At 38.9% G+C, this 27,601-nt stretch overlaps 1 protein-coding gene across 3 annotated transcripts; it reads right to left on the minus strand.

Moving 5' to 3' along the window:
• Positions 1-364: 364 nt before the first annotated feature.
• LOC147866823 (uncharacterized) lies at positions 365-16,756 on the minus strand. 3 transcript variants are annotated; one of them, XM_087317315.1, is made up of 12 exons: positions 16,453-16,756; positions 10,029-10,140; positions 9,325-9,413; positions 9,162-9,230; positions 8,827-8,956; positions 7,066-7,224; positions 6,470-6,821; positions 6,279-6,391; positions 5,895-6,045; positions 3,211-3,680; positions 2,840-3,016; positions 365-2,711 (listed from the first exon to the last, which is right to left on the minus strand). In XM_087317315.1, exons 1-12 carry the CDS (start codon positions 16,628-16,630, stop codon positions 467-469), a joined length of 4,245 nt encoding a protein of 1,414 aa, XP_087173441.1. In that variant the 5' UTR covers positions 16,631-16,756; the 3' UTR covers positions 365-466. The 3 variants fall into 3 exon arrangements, with proteins under 3 accessions (XP_087173441.1, XP_087173440.1, XP_087173439.1); XM_087317314.1 differs by having other exon boundaries at positions 365-2,704; positions 2,830-3,016; XM_087317313.1 differs by having other exon boundaries at positions 365-2,704; positions 2,806-3,016.
• Positions 16,757-27,601: the final 10,845 nt, after the last annotated feature.

Below are 27,601 nucleotides of genomic sequence, written 5' to 3' on the forward strand. Positions count from 1 at the left end.
ATGCAATCCTCTAATCCTAGTTAGTAACTCATAAACCTAGATTAACATACACTCTACAAGATTAATGCCATTATCAACAAAAGGAGGAAATGGTTAAAGCATCAATTAATGAGAAAAGTTGGAGAGGTTACCAACACTACCATGACTATCCTCATGAATATTTTCCCTTTAGAACACTAAATGTTGAGGAATGCCGAGATTGGAACATCTTACATCAGTAAACTACATAGTAAATGAGGTGAGTATGTAGTGCCGGAGAAATATAGATCAACCCATACGTCAGAATGAATCACTCCAGAATATACCAATCTATGATAAAATTAAATTATACAGGAACAGCGTGTGAAAATTAGACAGACGTATGTACTCCAAAATAAGAATATTTATTGCGCGAATTGTACCACTACACCATACAAAAAACAAAACAAACCCCTCCTCGAAACACACACATGCAGGAGATATTCACTCAAGGATGCTTAATTGGGGAATAAATAGGATATCCATTCTGTCCAAGTGTATAAGGAAGACAATCAGGAATCAAAAGGTGAGTTTGAATTGGATATCCGATTAACATATTCATATCATTCCGAAATCGATTCGATAAGTCTACTTGAGAGCTTTGCCAATGGTATTCAGGTATGGATTCTATGACTCCACAAGGAGAGCTAATTGAATGATGTAAAGGAGAGTGTGAATATGAGTGATGTAGGTGCATATGATCTCCATCTAAAGCATTAGAGAACTGAGGAAATGTGGTGCAACCATCAAGATGTGGCCCTCTATTATCACCTCTCTCAGCTTGATGCACATTCATACCCATTCCGAGATTATGTGTATAAATTCTACCACGATGTAACTCATATGAAGGAAGAATAGGGGAGTAAACGTTTGCATCATGTCGAAGAAATTTGTCCTCATCTAGAAGCTCATTGATGATATCGAGATGTGGGAATTCCTCTGACATGGTTGCACCCGAAACTGATGCTTCCTCACTTCCAACATGTCGAGCCATATGATGCTGAGATGAGCTCCCCTGGTGTTGATTTGAACAGGAACTGGTAATATATTGAGATGGGTCACTCTGGTGTTCATCCAACAAGGAACTAGTAATATGATGAGATAAGTGTGGATTGGAAGATGAATATGAAATATGTTGAGATAAGTTCCTCTGGTGTTCCGTTGAAGAAAGACTAGTAATATGCTGAGATTCACTCCTCCGCTGTTCATTCAGAAGGGAACTGGTAATATACTGAGATAGGTTACTCTGGTGTTTATTTGAAGGAGAATCAGTCATACGTTGAGATAAGTTCCTCTGGTGTTCATTTGAAGAGGGACTAGTAATATTTTGAGGTAAGCTTCTCTGATGTTCATTTGAAGAGGAATTGAAAATCTGCTGACATAAGTTTTTCTGATGTTCATACAAAGAGGAACTGGTGAAATGCTGAGAAAAACTACTCTGTCGTTGTTCACTTGAAGGAGAACTAGCAATATAATGAGATAATATCCTCTGGTGTTCCACCAAAGGTGGACTAGTGATATGCAGAGATAATATCCTCTCGCATTCATCTGGGGTTAAACTTGTATTGTGTTCATTTGAAGGAGAATCAGTATTATGATCATCTAGTAGCAAATTTCCTCTTGTTTCCTGCGATGGAAACTGGGATTCTGAACGGCCATCATCAGCATGGTGATTAACCTGATTCTCTTGTTGCTGGTCTGAATGTAGCAACTCAGGGATGACTGTACCAAAAGTTGTTTCCTTCGATGGAAACTGGGATTCTGAACGACAGCCATCATCAGCATGGTGATTAACTTGATTCTCTTGTTGCTGGTCTGAATGTAGCAACTCAGGGGTGACTGTACCAAAAGTGAACTCAATGCTGCTTTCTTGATGTTCAGGTTGCCCACCTTTACACACGATTTGTTCAGATCCTGATTCACCTTTTGCGCTCTCCGCCAGCAATTGGTTTGCAGGAAAATCAATTTGTTCAACACTAGAAGATGTTCTTGAGATTGCTTCACCTCCACATCCATGAAGAGTAATATTCAAATATAGCAGATCATTAGTTCTAAAGGCTGATTCAGCCTGAGAAATAGGTGTGTTCGAAGTAGCAAGCAGGCTGTTGTTTCCTATAATATCCAAGGGATCATTGCTATAAGAAATGACTGCTGAGCCTTGATGCATAGAAGATGACGAAGTGAAATCTGTGGCTGTGACTCCTAAACTGTCCAGTGCACCCACACATCTTGCCGACTGTGATGGTAATGGTGACTGTCGGTTCACAACAGTGGCTGTTCTTGAAGTTGTCGGTAGATCTGGTGCATTTGATGGTCGAGATGATTGGGTATCCACAGAATTTGTACTTGATGCTGAAGGAAAATCTGCATTACTAACAGATTCTATAGTTTCCATAGCGTTCTTAGAAGAACAATCTATCAGCCAGCCTTTGGACTTGACGATGTCATTACTGGTATTGATACCATCTCCAGATGTAAATTCAATAATAGCATTTGGTATCCTTTTCTCGACATCATTTCCCAAAGTACTCGGTGTGCTGTCTCTAAGTTTACCAACGTTTTTCAAAAGAACCTTAGTTTTCTCCCTGATAGGAACATCAGAATCAGCCTTGTTCCAGATATCATCACCCTCTTGTCCATCCTCATTAGTACCAACTTGACGTCGTCGACAATAACTAAGCTGTTTCTGCGAAGTATCAACCAGTTCCTGCTGTCATTGTGAAGAAAATAGACAAACACGAACAAATTCTTACTCCTAGAGTCAAAAGTATAACACCAATTTCCTACACTTGTTGATAAACTGGCCAATACCTTCTCAGAGAGACTATGCTGAAGTGACTGAGCATGCTTTTTTAATGATGCAAATGCTGCCTCTGTTTCTGGATCATAATTGCAGTTATAACTGTTATGTGTATGCTCCAAAATGCCCAACTGGCCCCTTGAAACTCCAGTTTCACCTTGTCTTGATTTCTTATCACTCATAACCCTTCCACGTGATCTGCTACAAATAGAATAAAAGCTTAATAACTAACTATTCTCCTAAAAAAACAAATCATCAAGAGAAACAAGTATAGCACCTGCTAGCATGATCTGCGACAACAATCAGAAAGTAAGGCAGTAACTACCACATTTTCCCAAACAAGAAAAAGTGTCTTTTAAAACAACAAATCATAAAGACCAACAAGTATGCACCTGCTAGCCGATGTTTGACTTAAATCACCCAAGCTTGTACTTGACCTCTTCCAACCAGGCCCATTTGAAGCATCACAGAGAGAGAGAATAGAATCTGAGGAACATGTAGATGAGCTATCATCTAGAAAGCCTTCATGCTTCCGATTTGTTTTGTCATTCGAAACAAAGTCTAAGCATGAAGCTCCACTGAAAGTTGCTTCCATTTCTGAGGCTTCCCTTTCCCATATTAGTTGATCTACTTCACCATCTTCTGTAGCAGGCCTCAGCATACTCACTACACCACCAACATCAACCAGGATAGTTGAATCATCATCCTCGTTGTCCCCCATAATAGAGGTTCCTTTTGATAAGGAACTTACAGTAGCTCTCCTGCTTGTTGAGCCATCCCGTTGCATCGGCTCTTGTACTCCTACGTGCTTCACTTCCAAAATCTTATCTTTTTCTTTGCGATCATTCCGCCTTTGCTTTGCCTAAATAGTTCAACAAAATAATCTTAGCAATTTCCATTGCTCCATTATGAAAGCAAAAATACATAATTTGTGTTAGTTATGTGAAAACTATGATCATGAAATCTGAAGATGTTCCATGTTTCAGCTACATATGTATGGAATTCAATCTATAAATACACAGAGAGACCTCCAATGGAATATACTAGAGCTAAGACCTGGGACAGCACCTAAGGTTCATGTATTTTTGTCACTTCAATGTAACCCCCCTGAAACGCAGCCTCAGAATATAGAACTTTCATAGTAAAAAGATTTTTTGTTGAATCTAATTAATAACTTCAGAAAACCAAACAAAAACTATATTTGGATTTGCTTACATGAGAATATTTTGTATCAAGAGGGGTGGAGTGCAAAAGAGAATAAGATGCAAATAATAATAATTAGAAGCAGATGTTAAAAATAGCACCGATAGAGAATGTATTGAATTCACAATTCATGCAACATTTTAAAGAGAACTCTTTGCAAAAAAATACATAAGAGAAGAAACTTGATTAAGAAACCGAAGATTCCCTTTAACACCATTACTTCCCAGGTGATAAACTGAACTTAGTAGCTCTACCACAATATGTGATATTGACTATCAACCAGGAGTAGTTAATTTTGTTCTTCACATAACTTTAAACAAAATCTAATATCCACTGTTATTCACTTCTATAAAATTATCACAGAACTTTCTTTCTTTTTCTGCAGAATGCTGAATGTCATCTGTGATGATCAGTAATGAGTGTCCTGCAGGCTCCACCGTTCGTTTTCAACCATGGAGATTGTCCTAAACTATGGTTTTGCAGTTGGCTGTATTCTTAATTTTTGAGCTCTACCTTCAATATAGCAATGGGCCCCGTTCGGTTTCGGTTCGGTTTCTTGGCCTTGAAACCAAACCAAACGGGTTTATCATAAATCAAAACCAAACCAAATCATTTTTTTGAGATATTGATTATCGTACATATTATGAATCTATGTGAGAAAATCATCATAAATTTGGTCATCATACTTATCATAAATTTAGTTATCACACTTATTAAAAATTTGGTCATCATACCTGTCATAAATTTAGTCATCATACATATTATAATTTTGGTCATCATACTTACAATAAATTTGATAATCATACATCAAAAGGACACTCTACTTATAATGTATATAAAATTAAATAAGTTAGAGCCTAGAGGTTTAAAATTGAAAGTTGAAAGTTAGCCTAGAGGTGAAAATTTAGGAATATTTTTTAACCTATAAACCTTTAAACCTTTAAACCAAACTACATAAACTGAAACCGCTAAACCATGAAATTCAAAACCAAAACCAAACCAAACGGTTTATTTATTTTTGAACCAATAAACCATTAAGCCATGGTTTAACGGTTCGGTTCGGTTTGAGCCGAAACCGGGCCCATTGCTACTTCAATATGTATCGATTTCCATATTAATTCTTTTATGAGATATACTAAATACAACAATTCATGAACAAAGAAAGCCAAAATGTAGAACATTTATTAGCAAATCATATTACCTTCGGAAATACGTAAAGATGCATTATTCTTTAGCATCATAGTCAGAATGTTGGAAAAATACGTGAATATTATCTTCCCAGAATATAGCCTAAGTTTCTTAACCAAACGATGATATTGGAAAAATACTCAAATATCAACCCCAAGAACATGATCTGCATTCTTATCATCTAGGAAAGAAAGGTGGATAATATGAGGATTACAATGAATCTTTTGTTTGCATTTTCGATAATATAGCTGAGTAGTTGAACTTTCTTTTTCTTTTTCTTTTTACATATTTGAAAGTTATTGTGGATGAAAGCTCAAACTTTAGACTAAGTACAAAGCTGCAAATAAAATTGGCATCATGAAGGCAGAAACGACAAAGTTATGAACTGAAATTAAATCATTATTCTTGGTCCTCTGGGCTTGAAGATTGCATCTCTCATCAAGTGACAGTGGCAAAAACACTGAAATGAGAAATAGAATGGAAGTGACCAAGTATGAACAAGTTGTAGGGCATCTCCACCATTTATACATGTTATTATAGTGTTATATTAAATATTAAGACCATTTTACATATTTCTACTTTTGTTGGTATTGATTAAGTTCAAGTAGAGCAGCTTCTGACTTATATTGAGATACAGTAGCGGACCAAGATCAGGAATGAAATTTTTTAATTGAGAGGTATTGACCTGTTTTTTCTTGTTGCGTTTCTCCTTTTCAGCAACTTCCCGCCTTGCTTTCAGTTCAATTTCTGCTTGTTCCGCAGCCTCCTCTTCACGTATCAGTTCTTCCTGGCGTTTTAAAGAAATTGCCTCAAGATATGCCACTTCAATGCGGTTGCTGCAACATTAAAAAAAGGTTTCATTACACATCAACCCTAAACCCTAAACAGTAACGAGAACTAAGATTACAAACATCTATCCGTTCCGTGCTCTGCTGTGAGACTAGATAACAATTTGGAAGGTTGATTATCATGCAGGGAGAATGGATTCAACACCTAAACCCAACCCTAAACCCTAAACAGTAAAGAGAACTACGATTACAAACATCGTGGAGAATATGACGCAATGAACCTGAATAAATGGCCTAACACAAACATTTCTACAGTACGTCTCCCAAGCTCTGTAAGTCTTCTTTCATCTTGCTCAAGGTTATCTTTTCCAGAACCATCTCCCGAGCATCCATTCTGTAGCAAGCACATCTTCAAATGAATGACTTGGGCATGGACAAATTATCTACACATTCAAACTGAAATAGCATATACCTTTGTTCTATTTTGTGGACCCTTTTCATCTTTATAGAATGGCATTGATTCATTTAATGCACGTTCCAAGAGAAGAAGCACATCATCAGCAAGAACAAAGAAGTCTTTGTCAACCCAAACAATAGGCTTTTGAGCTTGCTCCATTTCCACTGCACTTACCTTTCCTTTCCTATTTTTACTTTGGTAATCCAATGCCCTATAACCGCTATAAAGAGCATCAATAACCAAGGGTGAAGTGACCTCTTTTTGATTGAAAAAGCATTTTACAATCGATTTCAAAATTATGTCCACCCTCTCACGGGACAGGCGCCGCCGCATGCTCCCCTCTACTGCTGACCAAAAAGCTTGGAAGCTGCACAATGGACCATAAGAAATTTAGTTTAAATCTTTACACTGGTCCAAAAAAAACTTCAAAAACTAATATGCTCAATAAGTGCTTTGCAAAAAACTTGTATCAACAAATTCAAAGGGGGATGATATAATTACTCAAGACAACAGTGACAAAGATGTATCACTCAAAAAGTAACACTTCATAATTTCTTGGTACATAAGGAGATGAGTACTGCTACACGTAAGGCAACCAAATGATAGTATACCTGGACCATCCCACAGAATCTTCAATCAGTTTTCCAATCTTCTCCCGCTTTTCCTCCACAAAGCGACGGCAAATGGCTTCAACATTGGTCAAATATACACGAACTAGCTCCCTCCTGTACTGATAGTCTAAGCACCTGAATGGACGATGAGGATCCTCTCTGCAGCACAACAACAAAATCTTCGATTTTCTTTCCTAATAACATTACCTTCTCTGCTAGTTACCATTTATAAAGATTATATAACCTATTCATTTGCATCCGTATTAGAAAATTGCTGCTTGCACATGTTCATGAATAGTGGAAAACCATACAATAAATTTTGGTGGATGGAGTTTGTAATTGATTCTCCATATGTCAATTCACACAGAATATTAAAAGTTAACAGAGAATGGTCTACACTTGATAGAAACTATCACAACAATACAAAATAAATGCATGTCAAAATATATTCACAGGTGTTCTACTCATTAATGCAAAGTAAAGCATAAAAAGAAATAATCAATGGCATGTCAAAAAGAAACCGGTAGAGCTGACGGAAAATCTAAGGAAATCACAGTAACCTGCAAGTTGAAATTTGCTACAAGCCACAGGATAAACATGGAAATTAAGTAGCCAATGGCAGCAGCCTGGGATATTGGTCAGGATTAAAGAACATTCAAAACCAAATTCTGGAAAGGTAATGTTAGGAACATAGTGTTGAAACTCTTGATAGTCTAATAATAGACGACTCATTCTAAAAAAGAGTATTTCACACTATAGCAAACATCGAGGATGGGAACATTAGTCTGTTTGGGGTGACATAAAAGAACCAGGTTCAAAGAAAACTTGGGGGCGACATAAAAAAACAGATTCATGAAACCATGTTTCCATTTTTTGGGATAATATATTATAGAGATTAAGAAATGATATACTCAAGAGAGCTACCATCAACAAGCATAAATTTAGATTCTCGAGAAAGAAAGAAAGAACTATATATTAACGCCTTTTAATAGGTGAAAACAGCCTACAAAACAGTACGAGAGATTACATGTGAAGGACTAAAGTTGAAATGCACCTGATATCGGTGATCTTAATTAAGCTGCAACTACTCTAGTTTTTACATCTACACTGAACTATCCACTACCCACATTCTAATAAAAAAAGACAGAACTTGATACAGAAATAAAGATTTGGAAAAAACACTAGGAGATCTAAGGTCTAGTTCAAAAGCCCCTCACAGTGGTCCAAACGCCACTACTACCCAGGGTAAATGACCTACAAATAGACTAAACAAAAATTATGGAGGGCTATAATGCCCATAAGGTATGGGAGCAATATTAATGAAACAATAGTCCATAAACTTATGAGTGGAAGGCTTTATGCAAGTAAAAATACAACTATTGAAATCACTTTCATTCCCACTTAAACTTGATGTGGCCTTTACGTCCTTCAAAACTATCACCATCTGTTTTTGTTTTTAATCCAAATGGCATAGCTACAGCAAAAGTAGCGTATTCATGAAACAATCACTAATTTAAAACTATGTTTCTTTGGGAGAAAACTGCCCACACCTATCCCTCAAAACTCGATCATTCTTCAATGATTTGGTTCCTCGCAAATATGTCAAACAATACAAAACACCAGAAAATGCAGTTGTTACAGGTAACATCCAGATTTGGAACCCATACATCATTGCACAATCAAGGTCCCAAATGAGTTCTACCCAGGGAAACATAGTATTGACAGACGCATGAGAAAAAACCTTTGCTAGTGAGAATTCACCTAATTACTTGCACTTGAGCTTTAATAACAAGTGTTTCTGCTACAGTGAATCCATCTAACACTTTTGAAAGTTCCATAAATTTCTTCCATCCCCAGTCATGTTCCTTTTTGCAAAAACGATGCAGGGTATCTGGAAATGCATATCAGATCATAAGCAAGAGACAATCATGGTTAAGCATAATCCATACTGCAAACGTTTTGATGTTCCAACCCTTGTGTCTTAATAAGCTCACATATATTTGCCAGTGGCAGGCATGGAAACAATAATTTTTAAGGAAGTAGAAAATACACTAACTCGCAGCATATATGAATGGTGTGACTCTTTTAAAACTTGCCTGAGTACTTGGACTTTTTCGGGTTTTTATTCACCACAGCAATTGTGAATTGTGCGAAATGACTCCAACCTGGAGCAGCATTACAAAAATATTAGTAGTCTGACAAATCTCTGAACCTTCAAGAAAACAAAATACTTATAATTTCGGCTCTATCCAATCATACCAGGTAGCAACTTGTCATAATCAGCAACACACAGAAAGAGGGACAAATGATTACAAACATCACAACCTTGGGGATATACAAGAATATACCTGCATGAAGAAGATAAATTGGTAAAACAATTAGCAAGACAGAATCTTGTATCGAGAACTGCAAGTAATTGACTTTCACCTTCTTCCATTATAAGCTGATTACTTTTATACGACAATTTCAGGTGTACAGACATTTACTCTTTGCACAGAAAGGCAGAGACACATAAGATTATGAATCAAAGTCAGAGCTCAAGAGATCATACAACAGAAGGCAATGCTTCATTTGCTTTATAGAGCTACCAAACCAAAGGGATCTATTTTGTTTAACATGGATTGATCATCTTTCGTATCAAGTGCTATTTCACTACAAATAATTACATATTATGAGACATGCTGTTTTTCCTTGGTTACTATTCTATATGATGTCATAGAAATATGAAATAATTAAGCTACATTCCAGGGGTCTAAGAACTTTATGATTAACATACTATTACAAGAAATTCCTCATCATAATGGAAACATCACATGACTGACTTCAGAATCTTAAAGTTATGGACTAAGGAGTATATTGTGCATAGTTCAAACATAACTTTCTCAAGTTTGAACCTAATATCTAAGCATCAACATTGTCAAATCCTTTATACATGTATGCATGTGTACAATTTAATCGCTTACCATTTGCAGCCACCAACTTCAAATAAGTTACTACGAAGTTCCCTTTTGCTTATTTGTGAAAAATTCTCAATCTTCCAAGTAAACTTTCCATATAAATCTGATGGCTTCATTCCTATTACATAATGTAACACAAGAACAATTTTATCAAAAATTTACCATAGAGTCACATTTGAAACAAGACAAGAATTGAAAGGAATGTGCCATAATAGATGTTGACGCAGTTTTTCTGTTGCATATTTTATATGTGCAATTCAACTGCGATATTGTAAAGCTTCTTTTCATACCTAGCAATTTTGATGGAAAAATGACAGACATTTACTGTAGAGTCACATTCGAAACAATGACAAAAATTGAATGAAATGTGCCTTAATAGATGTTGACACAGTTTTCGTGTTGCACATATTTTATGTGCATTCTCACTGCGATATTGAAAAGCTTATTTTCATATCTAGCAATCATGATAGAAAATTACAGACATTTACAATAGAGTCGCATTCAAAAGAATGCATGAATTGAAAGGAATGTGCCTTAATAGTTGTTGACATAGTTTTTGTTTTGCATATTTGATATGTGTTTTCACTGAGATATTCAAAAGCCTCTTTTCATATATAGTAATCTTGCTGGAAAATTACAGACATTTATCATAGAGTCACATTTGAAACAAGATAAGAATTGAACGGAATGTGCCTTAATAGATGTTGACAGAGCTTTTGTGTTGCATATTTTATATGTACATTCTCACTGCGACATTGACAAACCTTGTTTCATACCTAGCAATCTTGATAGGAAATTAGTCTACATCCAAAACCGGATCAGGGAAAAGGTGTCGGCACCAGAGCTGTATTTCGAACGAAAGCCGAACTTAAGACACCTCAACCATATGAGTTGTATTTCGAACGGAAAATTACAAACATTTGTCGTAGAGTCACATTTGAAACAAGATAAGAATTGAACGGAATGTGCCTTAATAGATGTTGACAGAGCTTTTGTGTTGCATATTTTATATGTGCATTCTCACTGCGACATTGACAAGCCTCGTTTCATACCTAGCAATCTTGATGGGAAATTAGTCTACATCCAAAACCGGATCGGGGAAAAGGTGTCGGCACATGAGCCGTATTTCGAACGGAAGCCGAACTTAAGACACCTCAACCATATGCCAATCTTAGAAGTTGTGCTTACTTTACTTTACCATCAAAATATTTCTAAAAATGAGCCAGTCAGTTCCATCCATAACAAAACTTTCCTCAAGTTGGAAGAAAGAAATGAATGATTTTGTTCATTTCCTAACTACAGCTTGAATACAAGTCTATCTATCTAATTTAAAAAAGATAAGCGTCACTTTATGCATTTATTAAAAAATCTTACATTTCCATTTGATCCCAATTGAGTTGGCAAACTAGTATCTGTTTACCTCCTTGCAAGGTTCGAGTTTCAACCTATTTATCACGTTTTTCAGTATATATCCCAAACTTTCACCTTTCCAGGACCCAAGATACACACAGTAGAAGAATATTCACGACAATGTTAAAAAACTAGATAAATGCAAAGGTTTTCCCATTTACAAATGCTTTCAGCTTTACAAATCTCCACGGTACACAGTAGAAAAATATTTTTACATCATTACATGGATAAGCAGAACAATATGTTTCACCAAGAAAAAATAGCTATACATCAAAGTGGCACTGCCCTTTCAGTAAGACCAAAAAGAAGACAAGTTTATTTTTCGGGAGTTTTGATGGGACAAAAGGATTCCATAAAGAGGTCAATACTTATAGTTAACCATTCCAATATGTGAAGGAAGCCAAGTTTTTGCCCCTAAAAGGTTCTTGAGAACAATACACATTGGGTTGGGTTACCTAAACCCCCTTTAACTATTGCTTCACCAATTGCAGAGGCCAACATGATACATGCATTGTCAGGAAACCACTTGCTTAGTGCTTTTTTAGGTTTCTGGCAGTCAGCAATTTGTATGCATATATTTGAATTTAAAACACATTTGAACTCAACAAGGTCTATCAAAGAGTGAAGGGGTTATTTTCTGGTTTTATGAGGGAACAGCACATATTTCTAATCCTCAGATCAGCATGAATGTTGTAAAAAGTATTTTTCCAGGGGAAGGAGCTGGAGGACACTAACAGTTGAAGTGGATTCTTCTCCCTGATATGGTTATTTCTACCTAAGATCAAGTTCTTCTCAGTGACATATATGGGTGTTAATATTCCAAAGTTTGATGTTTCTGAAGCTAATATAACCCTTCAATGGCAGAAGCCCATCAGATATTGAAGTCAATGGCTTTCTAATTTTTTTGGGTTTTCTCATTTTATACTCTTCAATACCAGGATGCAAAATAGACAATATGATACCTATGACTTGGAAGACCCAAAGATGATGCATCCGATATCTTTGGAGAACTTGGGAACACACATGACCTCAGCCGACTCAGGAGAGACAATATGGGATATGGCCAGCATCTTGACACCACCTAGTTATCTAAAAAAGAATGAAACTAGTGCTCAGATTCTAGCGGCCTTACATGTTTCCCACTAGGAGGCATTGGCAGCATAATTGATCATATCTTTGAGACAAGGAAAGCCATCAAAATATTCACCATCCCACCCTGCCCAATTGGCACCCATCACACTTATTTTTCCAAAACCCGTGTGTCCAATGTAACATCATAACTACCTTCTCCCTCATAATCAACCTTGCCTCTACACACAATCGTCCACTTTACCCATGAACTGGCAGAAACTTGTTATCAACATGCCCAACAAGTGTTACCATCTGGATCCAACTATACCCATTGACACCCTCACCTCCCAACTCTCTACCATAGTGCATATCTCTGCCATCTACAGTTTTTCTTCCCACACACTGCCTAGACACCACATGCTTGGAAATATGCCCTGAAATTGTTGGTACAACCAGGATTGTAAAGAGATGTATCAATAACTTGGTAGAAATGTAAGATTTGGAAAGATCACAAAAAATAGCTTGCAAAAAAATGCAAAACCCTACAAGCCAAAACAGGTCCCACTGTGACGCAGAACAATGTTGGGATTTATCTCAAAATACTCAGAACCTACCTGGCAACGTACAAAAGAACACCAGAACCTGGCTCCAATCAAGGATCCACAACTATGGCATTCTTATGCAGAAGGCTTGTATCGTGTCCCTCACGGACCCCCTTTACCACATCCATCAAAGACTCGCCCAATTTCCTCCGTCTTCTTCACCTCATACAAGGATGAGAAGGCCATCCAGTGCCTTCAACATGGACAATCATCTGACCACACAGGACTACAAGGTGAACACCTCATATATGTGCTAAGCAAAATTGCCCCTATCCTTGCACACAGGTACATGGAAGACAAAAGAACATGGATCACTATAAGACACTTTTTACACACATCCAATGGATTCATCATCAGGCCCTCTGATATGGATATACATCTATCCTATATGTTGCACAATGTGATAGGGCAGCTATGAACTTCTTACTTCTTCACATCAGTTAGAGATTGAGGTATGCAAATATGCATGAATACCTCTCAACGAAAGAATTTGCAAAATCTAAAGAAAGCTATGTTTGTCATTGTCTGTTTTTCATAAAATAAGAGGGAGATACCGTGCCTCTCTAAGCAAGGCTTGGCCCACTATGCAAGGTAATGGAATATGAGGACCGACAGTGCTTTGGGCTTTTCTTGCTAGAACTCAATATGTTGAGGGAAAACAACACAACCACACAAGTTCATCAACAAAGGAAAATCACAGCTTTCCTTAGCCCCATCACTCCTACTCATGCTTTAAGTCAATCAAAGGCTACACAAATGGGCTCCCAACCAGGACATTGCAAACGGGTTACAATAGATCGTGCAATAGAAATTTGCTGTCCACATAGGCTCTGGCCTCGTGGACCACACTTCTCATCGATAGATGAAGGCCTCTCAAGCACTTCCCTTGCTTCGGAGACCTCAATTCTGGATCATCCTGTGCAAGAGATCTTTTAAAGACAAAAAGTACAATATATTTGACTTTAGCATCTTACATGTATAGATGACAAGATTCTTTAGCCATGTCTTAATTCTATTTCTGTTTGTTCTTTACTGAGTTACGTTTATTTTTGTTTGCTGTTGTTGAGCATGAGACAACATTTTAAGACATAATTCTTGTTTGGCCTTATAGGCCATTTTGGCCTCTTAAAATAAGTTAATATATCTTTTTTTCCTTTGGTTATGGCTGTCCACTGTGTGAAAAGTACAGGTTCAAATCTTAGTGGGTGAAAAAATAAAGGGAATATCGTTTTTTCCAATCATGCTATTAGACATGTACTCAGCCATAGAGGTACTAGCTATGCAAAGAGTGCAAGTATATCACAACAGTCAAGAATATGCCTGATCCTAGACTGCCAAAACAAACTTGGATAATAGGATGCAAATTACAAAAAACTAATAAGAGCGAAATTCTCTTATCTGCCTGGGTGCTTGACATTATGAAATGGATTTAAGATATGGAGCATAAAAGATCTATTGCAGCTCTCAGAAGAATCTATGAAGTATGTAATCATTGAAGATAGATTATTAGAGGCACTAAGGATGAAGCAGCAAGATCCTAATATGTCAAAATTGGGATATTACATTGCAAATTTTAACCTCCAATCTTGACCACAATGCAAGGTAAAAATGCCAAGATATATCCAATTGCATCTCACTACCCCCGTGAGCCTTGCCTCTCCTGCAGCCATAACACTTCTTTGAACTCGTTCACAGAAGTTAGGCGTTGAGGTCGCATCATGGCATCATCAGCCAAATATGAAGATATCAAAGGTATGCTATGAAAACCTAGTGGAGGATAAATATTATGTACTTATCACATGTTCAGCGTATAAGGTAACCACCCTTCTTAGGAAAGAGTCACAAAGATGATATGTTGATTTGGTTCCATAGGTCAAATTTGCCCTCATCATTGACAATAAAACATCTACTCTTTTATATTCTTTCTTTCTCTTCCATGTAATGACTTCAGTCCTCTCTCTTCTAATGCTTCATGACATAAGCATTAATTTATTGTGAATCCCTCCTCACAGGAACAATAAGTGTTGCTAATCCTTGATCACTAATGAACCTAATGGATGAGCCCTGCAATTATATTCCTTCTTTCCATTTTCTCTGGCCTATGATAGCATGGAAATGTATGATGCCCTCTCATCATGAACATGATGTAATATATTTGGAAGTTTTTAAATTTGACCATAAACATGTTTGTATTTACCAAAGAAAAACCAAATTCAACTCTTTTTGGGCTGTCTATGAAACAGCAAAAATGATCATCTGCAAGGGGAGATAAACAATAAAGGAACTTCTTTCAACCCCAATAGGAATTTCTGAAGAAGAACTTCTGCTCCAATTTTAGAATTGCTTTTTTTCTTAAGTGCTTGTATTTAAGAATTGCTTATCCTGTATCCTCTTTTATTCTTTCACTCTTTCAATGTCATGGCAATGCAATTGTTTGCGCAACATCTAGGTTTGATGAAATAAATTGCCATGATATATATGACGTAGAAAATGCCAATTTAGCTCTTTGATCAGTCTATCAAAGTATGGCGCCCGCCCATTATTGAGAGGATGCACAAGGCAACTTCAAAACTTTTGAAATGTAGGGATAAATGCTGATACAGATATGTATAAATATCATACAGAAGAACCGAAAATCGATATTTAGTGGCTTCCAGCTCTCTTCACTGCTAATAAGGTTGTAGTACTTGATCTAATGAGCTATCTATAGCACACTGATCAAAAGATCAAACACAATCGCTTCACTGTGTTTTGAGTCATGCAGCCTACGATGTGCGACAAAACAAAAAATATAGAAAGACATGGACTTCCTGTTGATCTATGATTATTGACGTCCTCTAGCAATCGATGGAATCAAATAGATGTGCAATATTAAAATATAGCAATATAAATGCCCACATAATAAAGATATATATAAATATATACAACACATCGAAAAGCCCTATTCATTGACAAAAATCCTCTGTTACTTGAGTCCACTGCCTGATAAAATAACCTACACTCTTCAGATGGAATTTTCCATGATTAGAATCAAAACCTATGTACATATGTATTTATGTATGCATAACGCTGTTAAGTACAAGAAACCAAAAAATCAATATAACACTTAACTCAGCATCTACAACTACTAAAAAATCTCTCTCTATCTCTCTCTCTCTCTCTCTATATATATATATAAACCCTAAAAGATCAAAATATATATGCCACCCAAAAATCAACATATATAAACCTAAAAATATCAAAGTTTATATAAAAAAAATCAATATTTTAACTATTATATTGTAGAAAAATATGCATTATAAATATACCTAGGGTCTGCTAGAAACCCCGAAAAAACAGAAACATACCTGGGGCACCAGAGGATTCTTCTTCCGTAAAATTCCATGGAGAGGATGATGAGGCAATGTTATCCATAGAATGGCAGTGTCTGATTAGGGTTTCTGCAGGGCCTTCTTCTTCTTCCGGTTCTTCTTCTGTTTCTTCTTCTTCCTCCCTGTCTTCTTCGTCTCTGAAAGCAAAGGCCATGTAGGGTTTTGTGGGGATGGGGGGTTAGGGCTAGGGTTTTTCCTCTGCCTGTGTTTTAAGGATCGCGACAAATCAGAAGGATTTGGCGATGGCGAGAGAAGAGAAAGGAAGAAGAAGGGGGGGGAGGAGAGACTAGAAAACGAACACACTCACTGAAATAAAGCTTATTTTCCCTTCGCTTCCTTTTTTTTTTGTTAATGTTGTTGGTGTCCCAGAGCCTTCAGTTTTTGTTTTTGTTCTTCTTGTTAATGTTTTTGTTTAGCTTTCATCGAAGCCATGCCATTGCCATGCCTCCTGTTTCACTCCAATCCAATCTCAATCTCTTGGTGGTGCTACCACACTCCTCCTGCTCTCGATCATCCCAATGATCCCGCTCAATCACTCCTCAAATCATCCATCTTTACTTGAGCAATCCTCTTAACCCGATCGCCTCATCATCCCCACCTCACCCATGCGCCATCATCTCCATCTGAATGCATCATCATCTGCATTATCATCTTCCTCCCGTTTCTGTAGTGTAAAACTTCAATCATCTTCAATCTCCTAGTGGTGGTACCCGAATTCTCTTACTTGATCGTCCCAATGATCCGGCTCGATCACTCCTCAAATCATCCATCTTTACTTGAGCAATCCCCGTTTACCCGATCGCCTCGTCATCCCCACTTGACCCATGCGCCATCATCTCAATCTAAATGCGTCGTCATCTCTCTTCCCATTTCTGTAGTGTAAAAATTTGATCATTTTGTGACCCTACCGCAAAAACTAGTACAAAGTGAAGTGTCTAAATCAGAGCACGATGAGTGAAATGAACATAAGTTACTCCCTGTCAAGTAAATGTTGTGGAATAATAAGTTACAAATGTATGACAAAACATTTCATGTTTATTTGTTTAGCTTTAAGGGATATTTGAAAGTACACAATAAATTAATAATCATATTGGATAACATATTAAAAAATCGAACAAATAGGTTAAATTTTGACGTGGGGGTAGTTAGAAATACAAATTAAATGATTAGTCAATAATATGTGTTGCAAAGGTTTTAAAAAATGGCATTAGAGGGATGAAAAGTCATTTAGAGCAAGAAAAAGTGTTAAAATTTTGAACGTGTTTTGCATCGTTCACGTATCATGGTTGGACACTTGCAATGGTTACTCAATGATCATCCTATATACAATATGGCAAAGGTAATCATGAAGATGTTGATTCCCAATGTTAATTTTTCCGATCATACAATATTGCTAGCAAGAACTTCAAAGAAATGTTATGGCCACATTTAAAGAATAATTTTTTGCAACCCATATTCTAAATTGAGAAAATCATGAGCAATGAAGTACGCACCAACCACGATCTAATGTTGAAGTACACTTACTCCACACAAGTTTTTATATCTCTTTTCATTGGATGCAATCCATAAACCTTTGTATTACTAGGTACATCGTTAAAACATGCATAAGGCTTCATGCAATTTATATGGAAGGAATTGATACCAAATCAATGATGCAATTAGGTGGTGTCATGAGAACTTTTGCAATCGTGATGTTTAACCCATAGATTTATGGCTTCTTTGGTTAACATTGGTTGGGCATTGGAATAAATAATGTTTATACACACACAAAGCCCATTGGGTCCTTATAAATTGTACATGAGCCCTATGTCATGGGTTCTAACATTAGGGTCAATATAATACAAACTCAAAAAATGCATTTGTCTATACGGGCATGTGTAAAGGACAGAGAGAATTTACTATTGCCTATAGAGGTTAATGATTGGTATTATAAAAATAAGATATTATTATATGATAATAAACTATAAATCATTTATATAAGTAAGTATAAATCTACCTTGGTGATATAGTGAGTAAGATAAATGAAGCATCCACTCCATTCGATGGAATGCATCTCTTGTTCGTTTATTACAAGACTGAAGTGGACTTTGGTGCACACATCATTGAGGGCGTGTGGTGAGTAGTTGAGCTTTATATCTCAATAGTATGCACTAGTTGAGAGGTTTAACTGATTTTGTCACATGATTAGGTATACATGTATATCCCTTGAAAAGCAACATATTGTATTGTTATTTTAAATGATTACACATTGTCTCCTATGAGTGCTTGTATTCAATAGTTTACTTTATTCTACTTATATATTTTGTGTGTTATGAACTTGTGGACATTTCAACACATGTGTTTATTGATGCTAATATTTCAACACAAATTTGCAATTCAATAAATTGTTAATAATATTTGGACGTCATTTTTAGTAATTGAATGACATATTGCAATTGATAATTGGCAATAGTATACAGTGAAGGCTTGAATATGACTTATTTGATAGTATACTTCTCATGGTCGCTTCATAACTCCTTGAAGCCCATTATTGAATTATCATCTTAAGTTCATTCAAATTTCAAACTAGCACTTTTTTATTATTGTTTTCAATATTGATTTAAGTGTGCATGGTGCAAAAAAAATCTTCATAGTTCTTCGTGATTGTTCATAGAACTTGTGGCCATGCCACAACAATTCAATGTTTTATGGATTGATTGCACAACAAACGTTCGATGTCAATAATTATGGATAATTACTTATTTGGATGCATCAATTTCATGATTCGATAGGTGATATGAAGACCAAGCTTATGCTTTAGTATCAATGGAAGTACAAAAAGAGATTATAACAAGTTTCAACACCCATAATATAAGTCAATAAATGATTAATTCGTCACTGTCACAATATAGTAGGTATACCATACTTAAATCACAAATCATTGATAATGTGGAGAGAAAATGGTATCGTAGATACGATGGTCCAATCTACCCATCAACAATTCTACATGGTGGCATACAACAATCCAAATAAATCCATGTCCCAAATACATTGATTGGTTTTTATACTAATAGCTTGAAATTATACATTCATTAGGGGACAATGTTGGTGCATATTTTGGCCAACTTCTTGAAATCTTGATAAAATATCCCACAATAAATTCATTATAACAATTTGTATGGAAGTGTCATTCCACACATCATTTGCATGATATAAGCAAGGACTTGACCTTGAGAAGATGTGGTCGTATATCCATATATGAGTGTAGTGCATATTTGCATGATGTAAGCGAGTGACTATATAATGTGAAGTGAGTGTAAATATGTAAATGTTTTTATTGTTACTCGTACACGTGTGCAACTGTATATAGGTTGGTGTAAAAGTGTATGTTAAGTGCATGAATGTGTGAATAAGTATTTATATTAGAAACGCAGGAGTTTGTGATCTCGTATGAGTTATCTTTGGTGTATGTATATTTTTATGTGTATAGGATTGAGTGCACATTTGTATAATGTGTATTTGTGCTAGTGCATGCATGGGGGGGGGGGGGGGGGTGTAAAGAGGGTACTTTGGAAATGTAAATTACCCCCCCCCTTTAGTTCCATTGCATAGGCTCAAGAACGGGGAAATGAACTTTAGTGTGAAGGAGGGGGGGGGGGGGGGGTAGTGAGAAACCTAGGCTTGGGGTTGAGCCAATGATTGCCCTCTTCTTCTTTGGCACATGTTACTCATCAATGAGCAACATGTATTGTCTTACCCCCACCCCACCGTCTTCTATTCTTCATCATGCCACATGGTTTCGGCCTTAGCTAGTGCCAAATGTGAACATGAATGAAATGACTAGGCTGTTGAAAGGGCCCTTGGACAATGGAGTGTCCTTAGTTCGAAATAGAGGCCTAAGGATTATTTGAATTCTCTTGGACTAGGGAAAATTGAGGTCCCTAGGAACGAACAAAGGGCCCAAGATTATTTCTTATTTGGTACAACTTTCCATTTTTGGGATTTTTTATTTATTTATACAAACGTTGCCCAACAAAATGGCATTAGATTACATAATCGTTGAATTCTGGTTGTTACTTGTTCATACATTACATGGTCAATATGAAATATTCACAGGCAATGTTGATGTCATTTATAGGAAGCAAATGCATTTTAAAAGGATATTGACCTCTATGCTCATTTTTAGGGAAGATGGAGATCACATAAATTGGATGTATACTGTTCCCGTGATATTGGGAAACAATGTCTACTAACTTTGTTTATGGACATTCAGTTGTTACAGATTTTGGGTGTTATATGCTCAATTGCAGTTTGGGAGGAGTAGACGATAAAAATATTGGAGATATGGTGTACAAATATGTGTTGTTCTTGCATATACACATGAAATTGACTACGAGGAATGGCGTTGGAAAGTTGTTGCTACTACTGACTATGCTCAACAAATCGGCTATGATGATAGTACAAGGGAATCAGTCAAAAACTTAAAACAGGGGAAATCTAAGAGAAAAGAAGAGAATGTCAAAAGAACATTTCAATGTTGTGTCACTTCTCAAAGCTTGTGCTTGGTGGAAGGATCTTTGTGAGGGTTCTAGAATACATGCATATATTGTGAGAAAAAGGGTTGCTGGAAAAAGCTCATATGTAGCAACTATTTTGATCAGCATGTATGTTAAATGTGGTGCTCCTTTGAAAGCACAAAAACTACTTGGAAAGTTGTCAAGCTGAAATGTTATATTGTGGAATGGAATGATAACTACAGGTGTACAACGATTCCGATGTCCAAAGTATTATTTCAGCCATCTCTCATCGGCATGGAGGCTGCAAATATCCATGAATCGAAAAATGTTTTTAGGTCCCTTTCTCCTCATGAATGGATGGATGAATTTATGGTTAGCATTACTTTGTTTTGGTGGGGTTCTTCGAAACAACCATCAACTTTTGTATTGCTTATGATTTTATAATACCAGGGTGTATCTTTTGTTATAAAAAAAAAATGGCATTAGATTTTTCCAAAACTGGAGGTGTGGGTTTGAATCCTACCAGTCATCAATTTTTGTTAGTACCATAAATTTCATTTTGATGCACATTTATGAGTAGGAAATTTGATCACAAATCTTACCTCCCAAAAAATTAACACAATAGTATGTGTAGTTTTGCCTTGAACTTTGATTTTGTGTCGAATATTTTGTAGCAATCCTTGATCAATCTCAAATTCATAAAGGATACGGTTATAACCCTTTCATCAAAGAGTACGCATTTTCTAGTAGATGTACGTGAATATAAAGTTTAGATACAAATCTTACCTCCCAAAAAATTAACACAATAGTATGTGTAAATCACTCTAAAGTTTAGATACAAATCTTACCTCCCAAAAAATTAACACAATAGTATGTGTAAATCACTCTAAAGTTTAGATACAAATCTTACCTCCCAAAAAATTAACACAATAGTATGTGTAGTTTTGCCTTGAACTTTGATTTTGTGTCGAATATTTTGTAGCAATCCTTGATCAATCTCAAATTCATAAAGGATACGGTTATAACCCTTTCATCAAAGAGTACGCATTTTCTAGTAGATGTACGTGAATATAAAGTTTAGATACAAATCTTACCTCCCAAAAAATTAACACAATAGTATGTGTAAATCACTCTAAAGTTTAGATACAAATCTTACCTCCCAAAAAATTAACACAATAGTATGTGTAAATCACTCTAAAGTTTAGATACAAATCTTACCTCCCAAAAAATTAACACAATAGTATGTGTAGTTTTGCCTTGAACTTTGATTTTGTGTCGAATATTTTGTAGCAATCCTTGATCAATCTCAAATTCATAAAGGATACGGTTATAACCCTTTCATCAAAGAGTACGCATTTTCTAGTAGATGTACGTGAATATATTATCCATGGCTTAGAATAAATCTCAAAAGAGACCGAAATCAATATACAAACAAGGGTTTTCACAGTGATCAACCCTATTACATAGGGTGCGAGAGACTAACATGTGTAGTTTTTCGCCTTGAACTCTAATATTCGTGCCGAAATTTGCGTAGCGACCTCCATCAATCTCGAATCATAAAGGATACCATTATAAACCTTTAATAAAAAATTACATAAATTCTAATAGATGTAGGTGAATATATTTTCCATGACTCGGAATAAACCTCAAAAGAGACCACAATGAATATATAAACAAGGGTGTTTACAATGATCAACCTATTACATAGGGTGCGAGAGACCAATCCTTTAGTTAGAATAACAATCCTTGACCAATGATATATCACTTTAATTGTTGTAATCCTCTTATGCATTTCCTTAATGGTTTATTTCAACAAAGCATGGGCACTTGAATCCAAAAAATAATTATTCCTCATATTGTGAAATGCTCTCAAGAATAGCCCCCTTTTCATTATGTCTCAAGTTACATTTTATAGACTCTCTCTTAGCGTGGAGGGTGTTCTCCCGCTCCAATTAGCTCTACTAATTATGGGGCTTGGTGGGGGCCTAGTTTGGGTGTGGTGCATGAGGCTTGGTAGGGGCCTAATTTGGGTGTGGTCTATGTGTGGTGCATGGGGCTTGGTAGGGGCCTAATCTAGGTGAGGTCCATGTGACCACCACAATTCCCCCTTGTAAAAAAAAAAAAGAAGTTACTGTGCAGTCGAAGCGCGACGAGGCGTGGACGACGGTTCCAGACGGGGGGATGACACGGGCGTGGGCGTAGGCATGAGTGTGGGCGGGGGCGGTGGTAGTTGATGGAAGGGCTTTATGCGAGACTGGTGAGCAAAGGTAGAGCGGTTGTTGGAGGCGCGGCGGAGCAGGTATGTAGTATCGCGTATCTGCTTTTGAACTTCGAAGGGACCAATCCATCGGTGCATGAGCGATTCGCTGAGACCTCGACGACGGATGGGGAAGTAGACGAGGACTTTGTCACCGATGTGGTATTGATGGTCGACACGGCCTATATCGTGTTGTCGTTTTTGGCGTAGTTGTGCTTGGTGCAGGTTGCTCGTGATGGCTTTGCGGAGGAGGGGCTGGAGTTGTTGTAGGTGGGACCACCAAGACACTGCGTCAGCGTGGAGTTGTGTGGTTGGTTGCGGGACTGCCACTTCTGGGGGTAAGCGCGGGTCCCTTCCGTAAAGGGCCCGAAATGGGCTAATGCGGGTAGAGGCTTGCACAGTTGTGTTGTAGGCATGCGTAACGAAGGGCAAGATTCGGTCCCAGGTTGAGTGCAGCGGATTGATGTAGGCTGAGATTTATTGTTTTAAGGTTCGATTGAGGCGCTCCGTCAACCCATTCGTTTGCGGATGGTAGGGTGACGTGAATAACTGTTGGATTCCTAGTTGTGTTGAAACGAGGCGTAGGAGCTCACCGTTGAACTGGGGTCCTCGATCGGACAAGATTTGGAGTGGGCAACCGTGGGGGAAGATGATTTTCTCCAATAGTTTGGAGGCGATGGTCATAGCCTTTGCATCTGGGATAGCGGTTGTCTCAGCCCAACGCGTCAAGTACTCGGTGATGACGAGGATGAATTTGTTCCCTCCTTGTGACTCGGGAAAGGGGCCCATAATGTCCCATCCGACGATTTCAAATGGAGCTTGAACTTGTATCGGATGTAATAGGCCTTGAGCCACTTGAGGTGATTTGATGGCCTGACATAAGTTGCATGCTTTGATGTAGGAGGCGACCTCGTGGCGTAGCCCAAGCCAATAGAATTTGCGACGAATTTTGTCGAGCACCTTATGAAAACCCAAGTGGCCGGACAACGGGTGATCGTGGAAGAAACGAAGGTAAGACTGGCGTAGTTGCTCAGGCACGTAGACTCGGGGTTCTTTGCCTACTTGACAAAAAATAGGACATTATCCTGGATCATGAATTGCTTGGTGAGGGATGATGTCGGTTCAGCTCGTAGGCGGTGGCAGATATCTTGGATTTGTTTTTCGTGTTGTTGCATGTTGGCCATTTGGGACGAGGATATGGGGAAATCGATTGTGTTGGAGGTGATCTGGTTCGCCTGAAAGGATATGCGGGATAATCCATCGGCGACGATGTTTTGTGGACCATGGCGATAGCGCAGAGTGAATGTGTAATCCTGTAGCGCCAAAACCCAACGAAGTAAGCGGCCGGGTGGATGAGCCTTCTTTATGAGAGAGAGCAATGGCTGATGGTCTGTTTCGACTGATGTATTTGATCCGTGAAGGTATGGGTGGAAACGATGGAATGCCCAGACGATGGCGAGGAACTCTTTTTCAGTTGTCGAGTAATTTTGTTCGGCTTTGGTAAGTGACCGACTGATGTAGGCAATCGGGCGGAGTTGGTCGTTGTCGTCGGATTGGAGCAGGACTGCACCAAGGCCGACATTGGAGGCATCCATCTGCAGATGGAAAGGCTTCGTGAAATCAGGGTGGGCCAGGAGGTCAGAGGCTTGGAGTGTTCTCTTGAGCTGCAGGAAGTTGGATTCGCAGGCTTCGGTCCACAGGAAGGGTGCGTCTTTTTGTAGGAGCGCGCGTAGTGGGGCTGACAGGTCGGCTAGCTGTGGGATGAAATGAAGAGAGAACGTGAGGAGGCCGAGGAAGCGTTGAAGCTGCTTGACTGTGGTGGGGCGTGGGAATTTTTGGACTGCTTCTGTCTTCTGCGGGTCCATTTGTATTCCGTCGGAGGAGATGACGTACCCAAGGAAGCGGAGGCACGTACTACCCCATCGACACTTCTTCCATTGCAGCTGCAATCGATAGCGTTGAACACAAGTTAGGACCTCCCGAAGGACTTGAAGGTGTTCTGCCCAAGTGCTTGTATGTACCAGAATATCGTCTAGATAGACGATGACGACACGGCGGGTGATGAGATCATCGAAGATGGCATTAGCCATTCGCTGGAATGTGCTCCCCGCATCAGATAGGCCAAAGGGCATCCGTGTGAACTGAAAAATGTCTTTCCTAGTGCGGAATGCAATTTTGTGGGCATCATGAGGATTCATCGGGATCTGCCAATATCCCGAGGCTAGATCGAGGGAGGTGAAGTACTTTGATTTGCCAAGCTGGTCGAGGAGGTCATCGATACGAGGGAGAGGGTATCGGTCATGGGTGGTGACATGGTTTAGTTGTCGGAAGTCGACACAAAAGCGGTAAGAACCATCCCCTTTCTTTACCATGTGTGGCTCCGAGATCCACTTGCTCTTGGAAGGTGTGATAATCCCTTGTTGGAGCATAGTTTTGACGGCGTTGTCAATGCGCTCGTGGTCGAGAGGCGAGCGACGTCGGGGAGCTGCGTTGATGGGGTGGGCATTGCCTGTAGGAATCGTGTGGTGAATCGGAAAACGGACCGAGGGAGGTTTTACAGGTGGTGTAGACAACGAGGGAAAGGTGGCGAGGAGCCGTCTGATGTCGTTGATGCGCTCCACCGGTGATATCAGGTACTGTGTGTTGCTGATGTGGGTGGTATCCCGCGGAGTAGTGAAGAGCGCGATCGGAATGTGATTCGGGAGGATGAGCTGTTGTGCGGAGAAATCGAGACAGGCTCGACTATGGAGGAACCAATCACATCCCAAGGTGATTGGGAACAACTGGCGCGGGAGGACGTAGAAACGATGGTGGATCTGGGCGGAACTAATGGTGAGCATGCACCTGACTTGCGTATGTGAGTGGTACACCCGTTGTTGGTCGCCGAAGAGGATTTTAATGGGCGGTGCGTGGCTCGTGGGAAGTTGTAATTGGGTGACTAAATCTGCGCTGATGGAAGAGATGTTGCTGTCGGAGTCGAGGAGAACTTCTTGGGTCCTGTGCTGGAGGCGGGCGATTGTGGTACAAACGGGCGAAGTTGATGAAGTGGAGGCGTGGACGTGCAGGGGCAGCTCGATCGTGGGAGAAACGGGAGAAGTTGAGGACGTGGAGACGTGGACGTGTGGGGGCGGCTCTCCCTGCGGCACCCCGCGCATTAGTTTTCCGGGAGCTCAGAGAGGGAGGCAACGTCAGCTAATTGGACGTTCTGCTTATGTTGGTGATTCTGCCACTTTCGGCAGTGACGCCGAATGTGGCCATAGTTGTTGCAGTAGAAACATTTGGGGCGTCCCTGGTTGTCTCGTTCGGGCAATGCACGCTTGGCACGTAATTGCGCGTTCTAGATGTCGATGTCCATGGGAGTGACGGCTGGTATAGTGTTTGTATGATCATGACTGAGATTACCTGGTGTGTGCATGTCGTGCGCGTCTGCAGCTTCGATGCGTTGGGCAGTGAGGATGGCTTCGTGTAGTGTCGTTGGGCCTTGATCGCGTACACGGCGGCGGAGGTCATGTCGTATACGCGGCCAGAAAAAAAACAACTTCATGTCCTCCGACATGTTGGCGTCAGCCCGGCGTAGGATCTGCACAAAACGAACCGCGAACTAGGTGATGGGTTCGCGTGGTTGTTGGGTAATTGACTCAAGTTGTTGTAGGGCCGTCTGGCGGGAGTCTTGATGAGCAAAATTCCGAATCATGGTTGCCCGTAACAGATCCCAGTCGTTGCGTGTCTCTTCGGGTTGTTGTACAAGCCATGTTGCCGCGATATTCTCGAGGAGTGTCTTCATCTCCATTGCCTTCCGAGGGTGTGGCCACTGGTGGTAACTGGCCACCATTTCGAAATGATCCAACCAAGAGAGGACGTCTTCCGATGGTAGGCCGGAGAACGATTTTGGGCGAACTCGAGAGTCCGGGAGATTTTGTTGTGGCTCGGATCGTGTTGAAAGAAAGTGTTAGGAATTGACACTTTCAAAACCTTCACCTCTCGACCACAACCGAGGAAACACGAATCAATGCAGCAGAAAAACGAAAACACAGAGAGAGACTCGAATGCACAGGGTTTAGCGTGGAAAACCCTAGACGGGAAAAAACCACGGGAGTGCAAGACTCCAACTATCACTATACGCAGAGAATGTACAATGGCGAGCTGCAAGGCGACGACCTTGAGCTCGCTGTCCTCGCCACAGGCGGCGGTATTACACAGAGGCGTCGACCTCTTCCTTTCTCTCTCTCTCACTCTCTCTCTCTCACTCTCTCTCTCTGCTGCTCTCACTTCACTCCCTCTAAGTGGAAAACAGAAAAAATGAGTAACAACTACAAAACTGTTTGCCTTAAGTCATATTTATACACATATGACTTTCGGGCTATTTACAAAT

Source organism: Azolla caroliniana, unplaced genomic scaffold, assembly GCF_043228905.1.
Source record: "Azolla caroliniana isolate FFs.n. ecotype wild unplaced genomic scaffold, voAzoCaro1.0.p SCAF_3, whole genome shotgun sequence".
NCBI classification, from domain to species: Eukaryota; Viridiplantae; Streptophyta; class Polypodiopsida; order Salviniales; family Salviniaceae; genus Azolla; species Azolla caroliniana.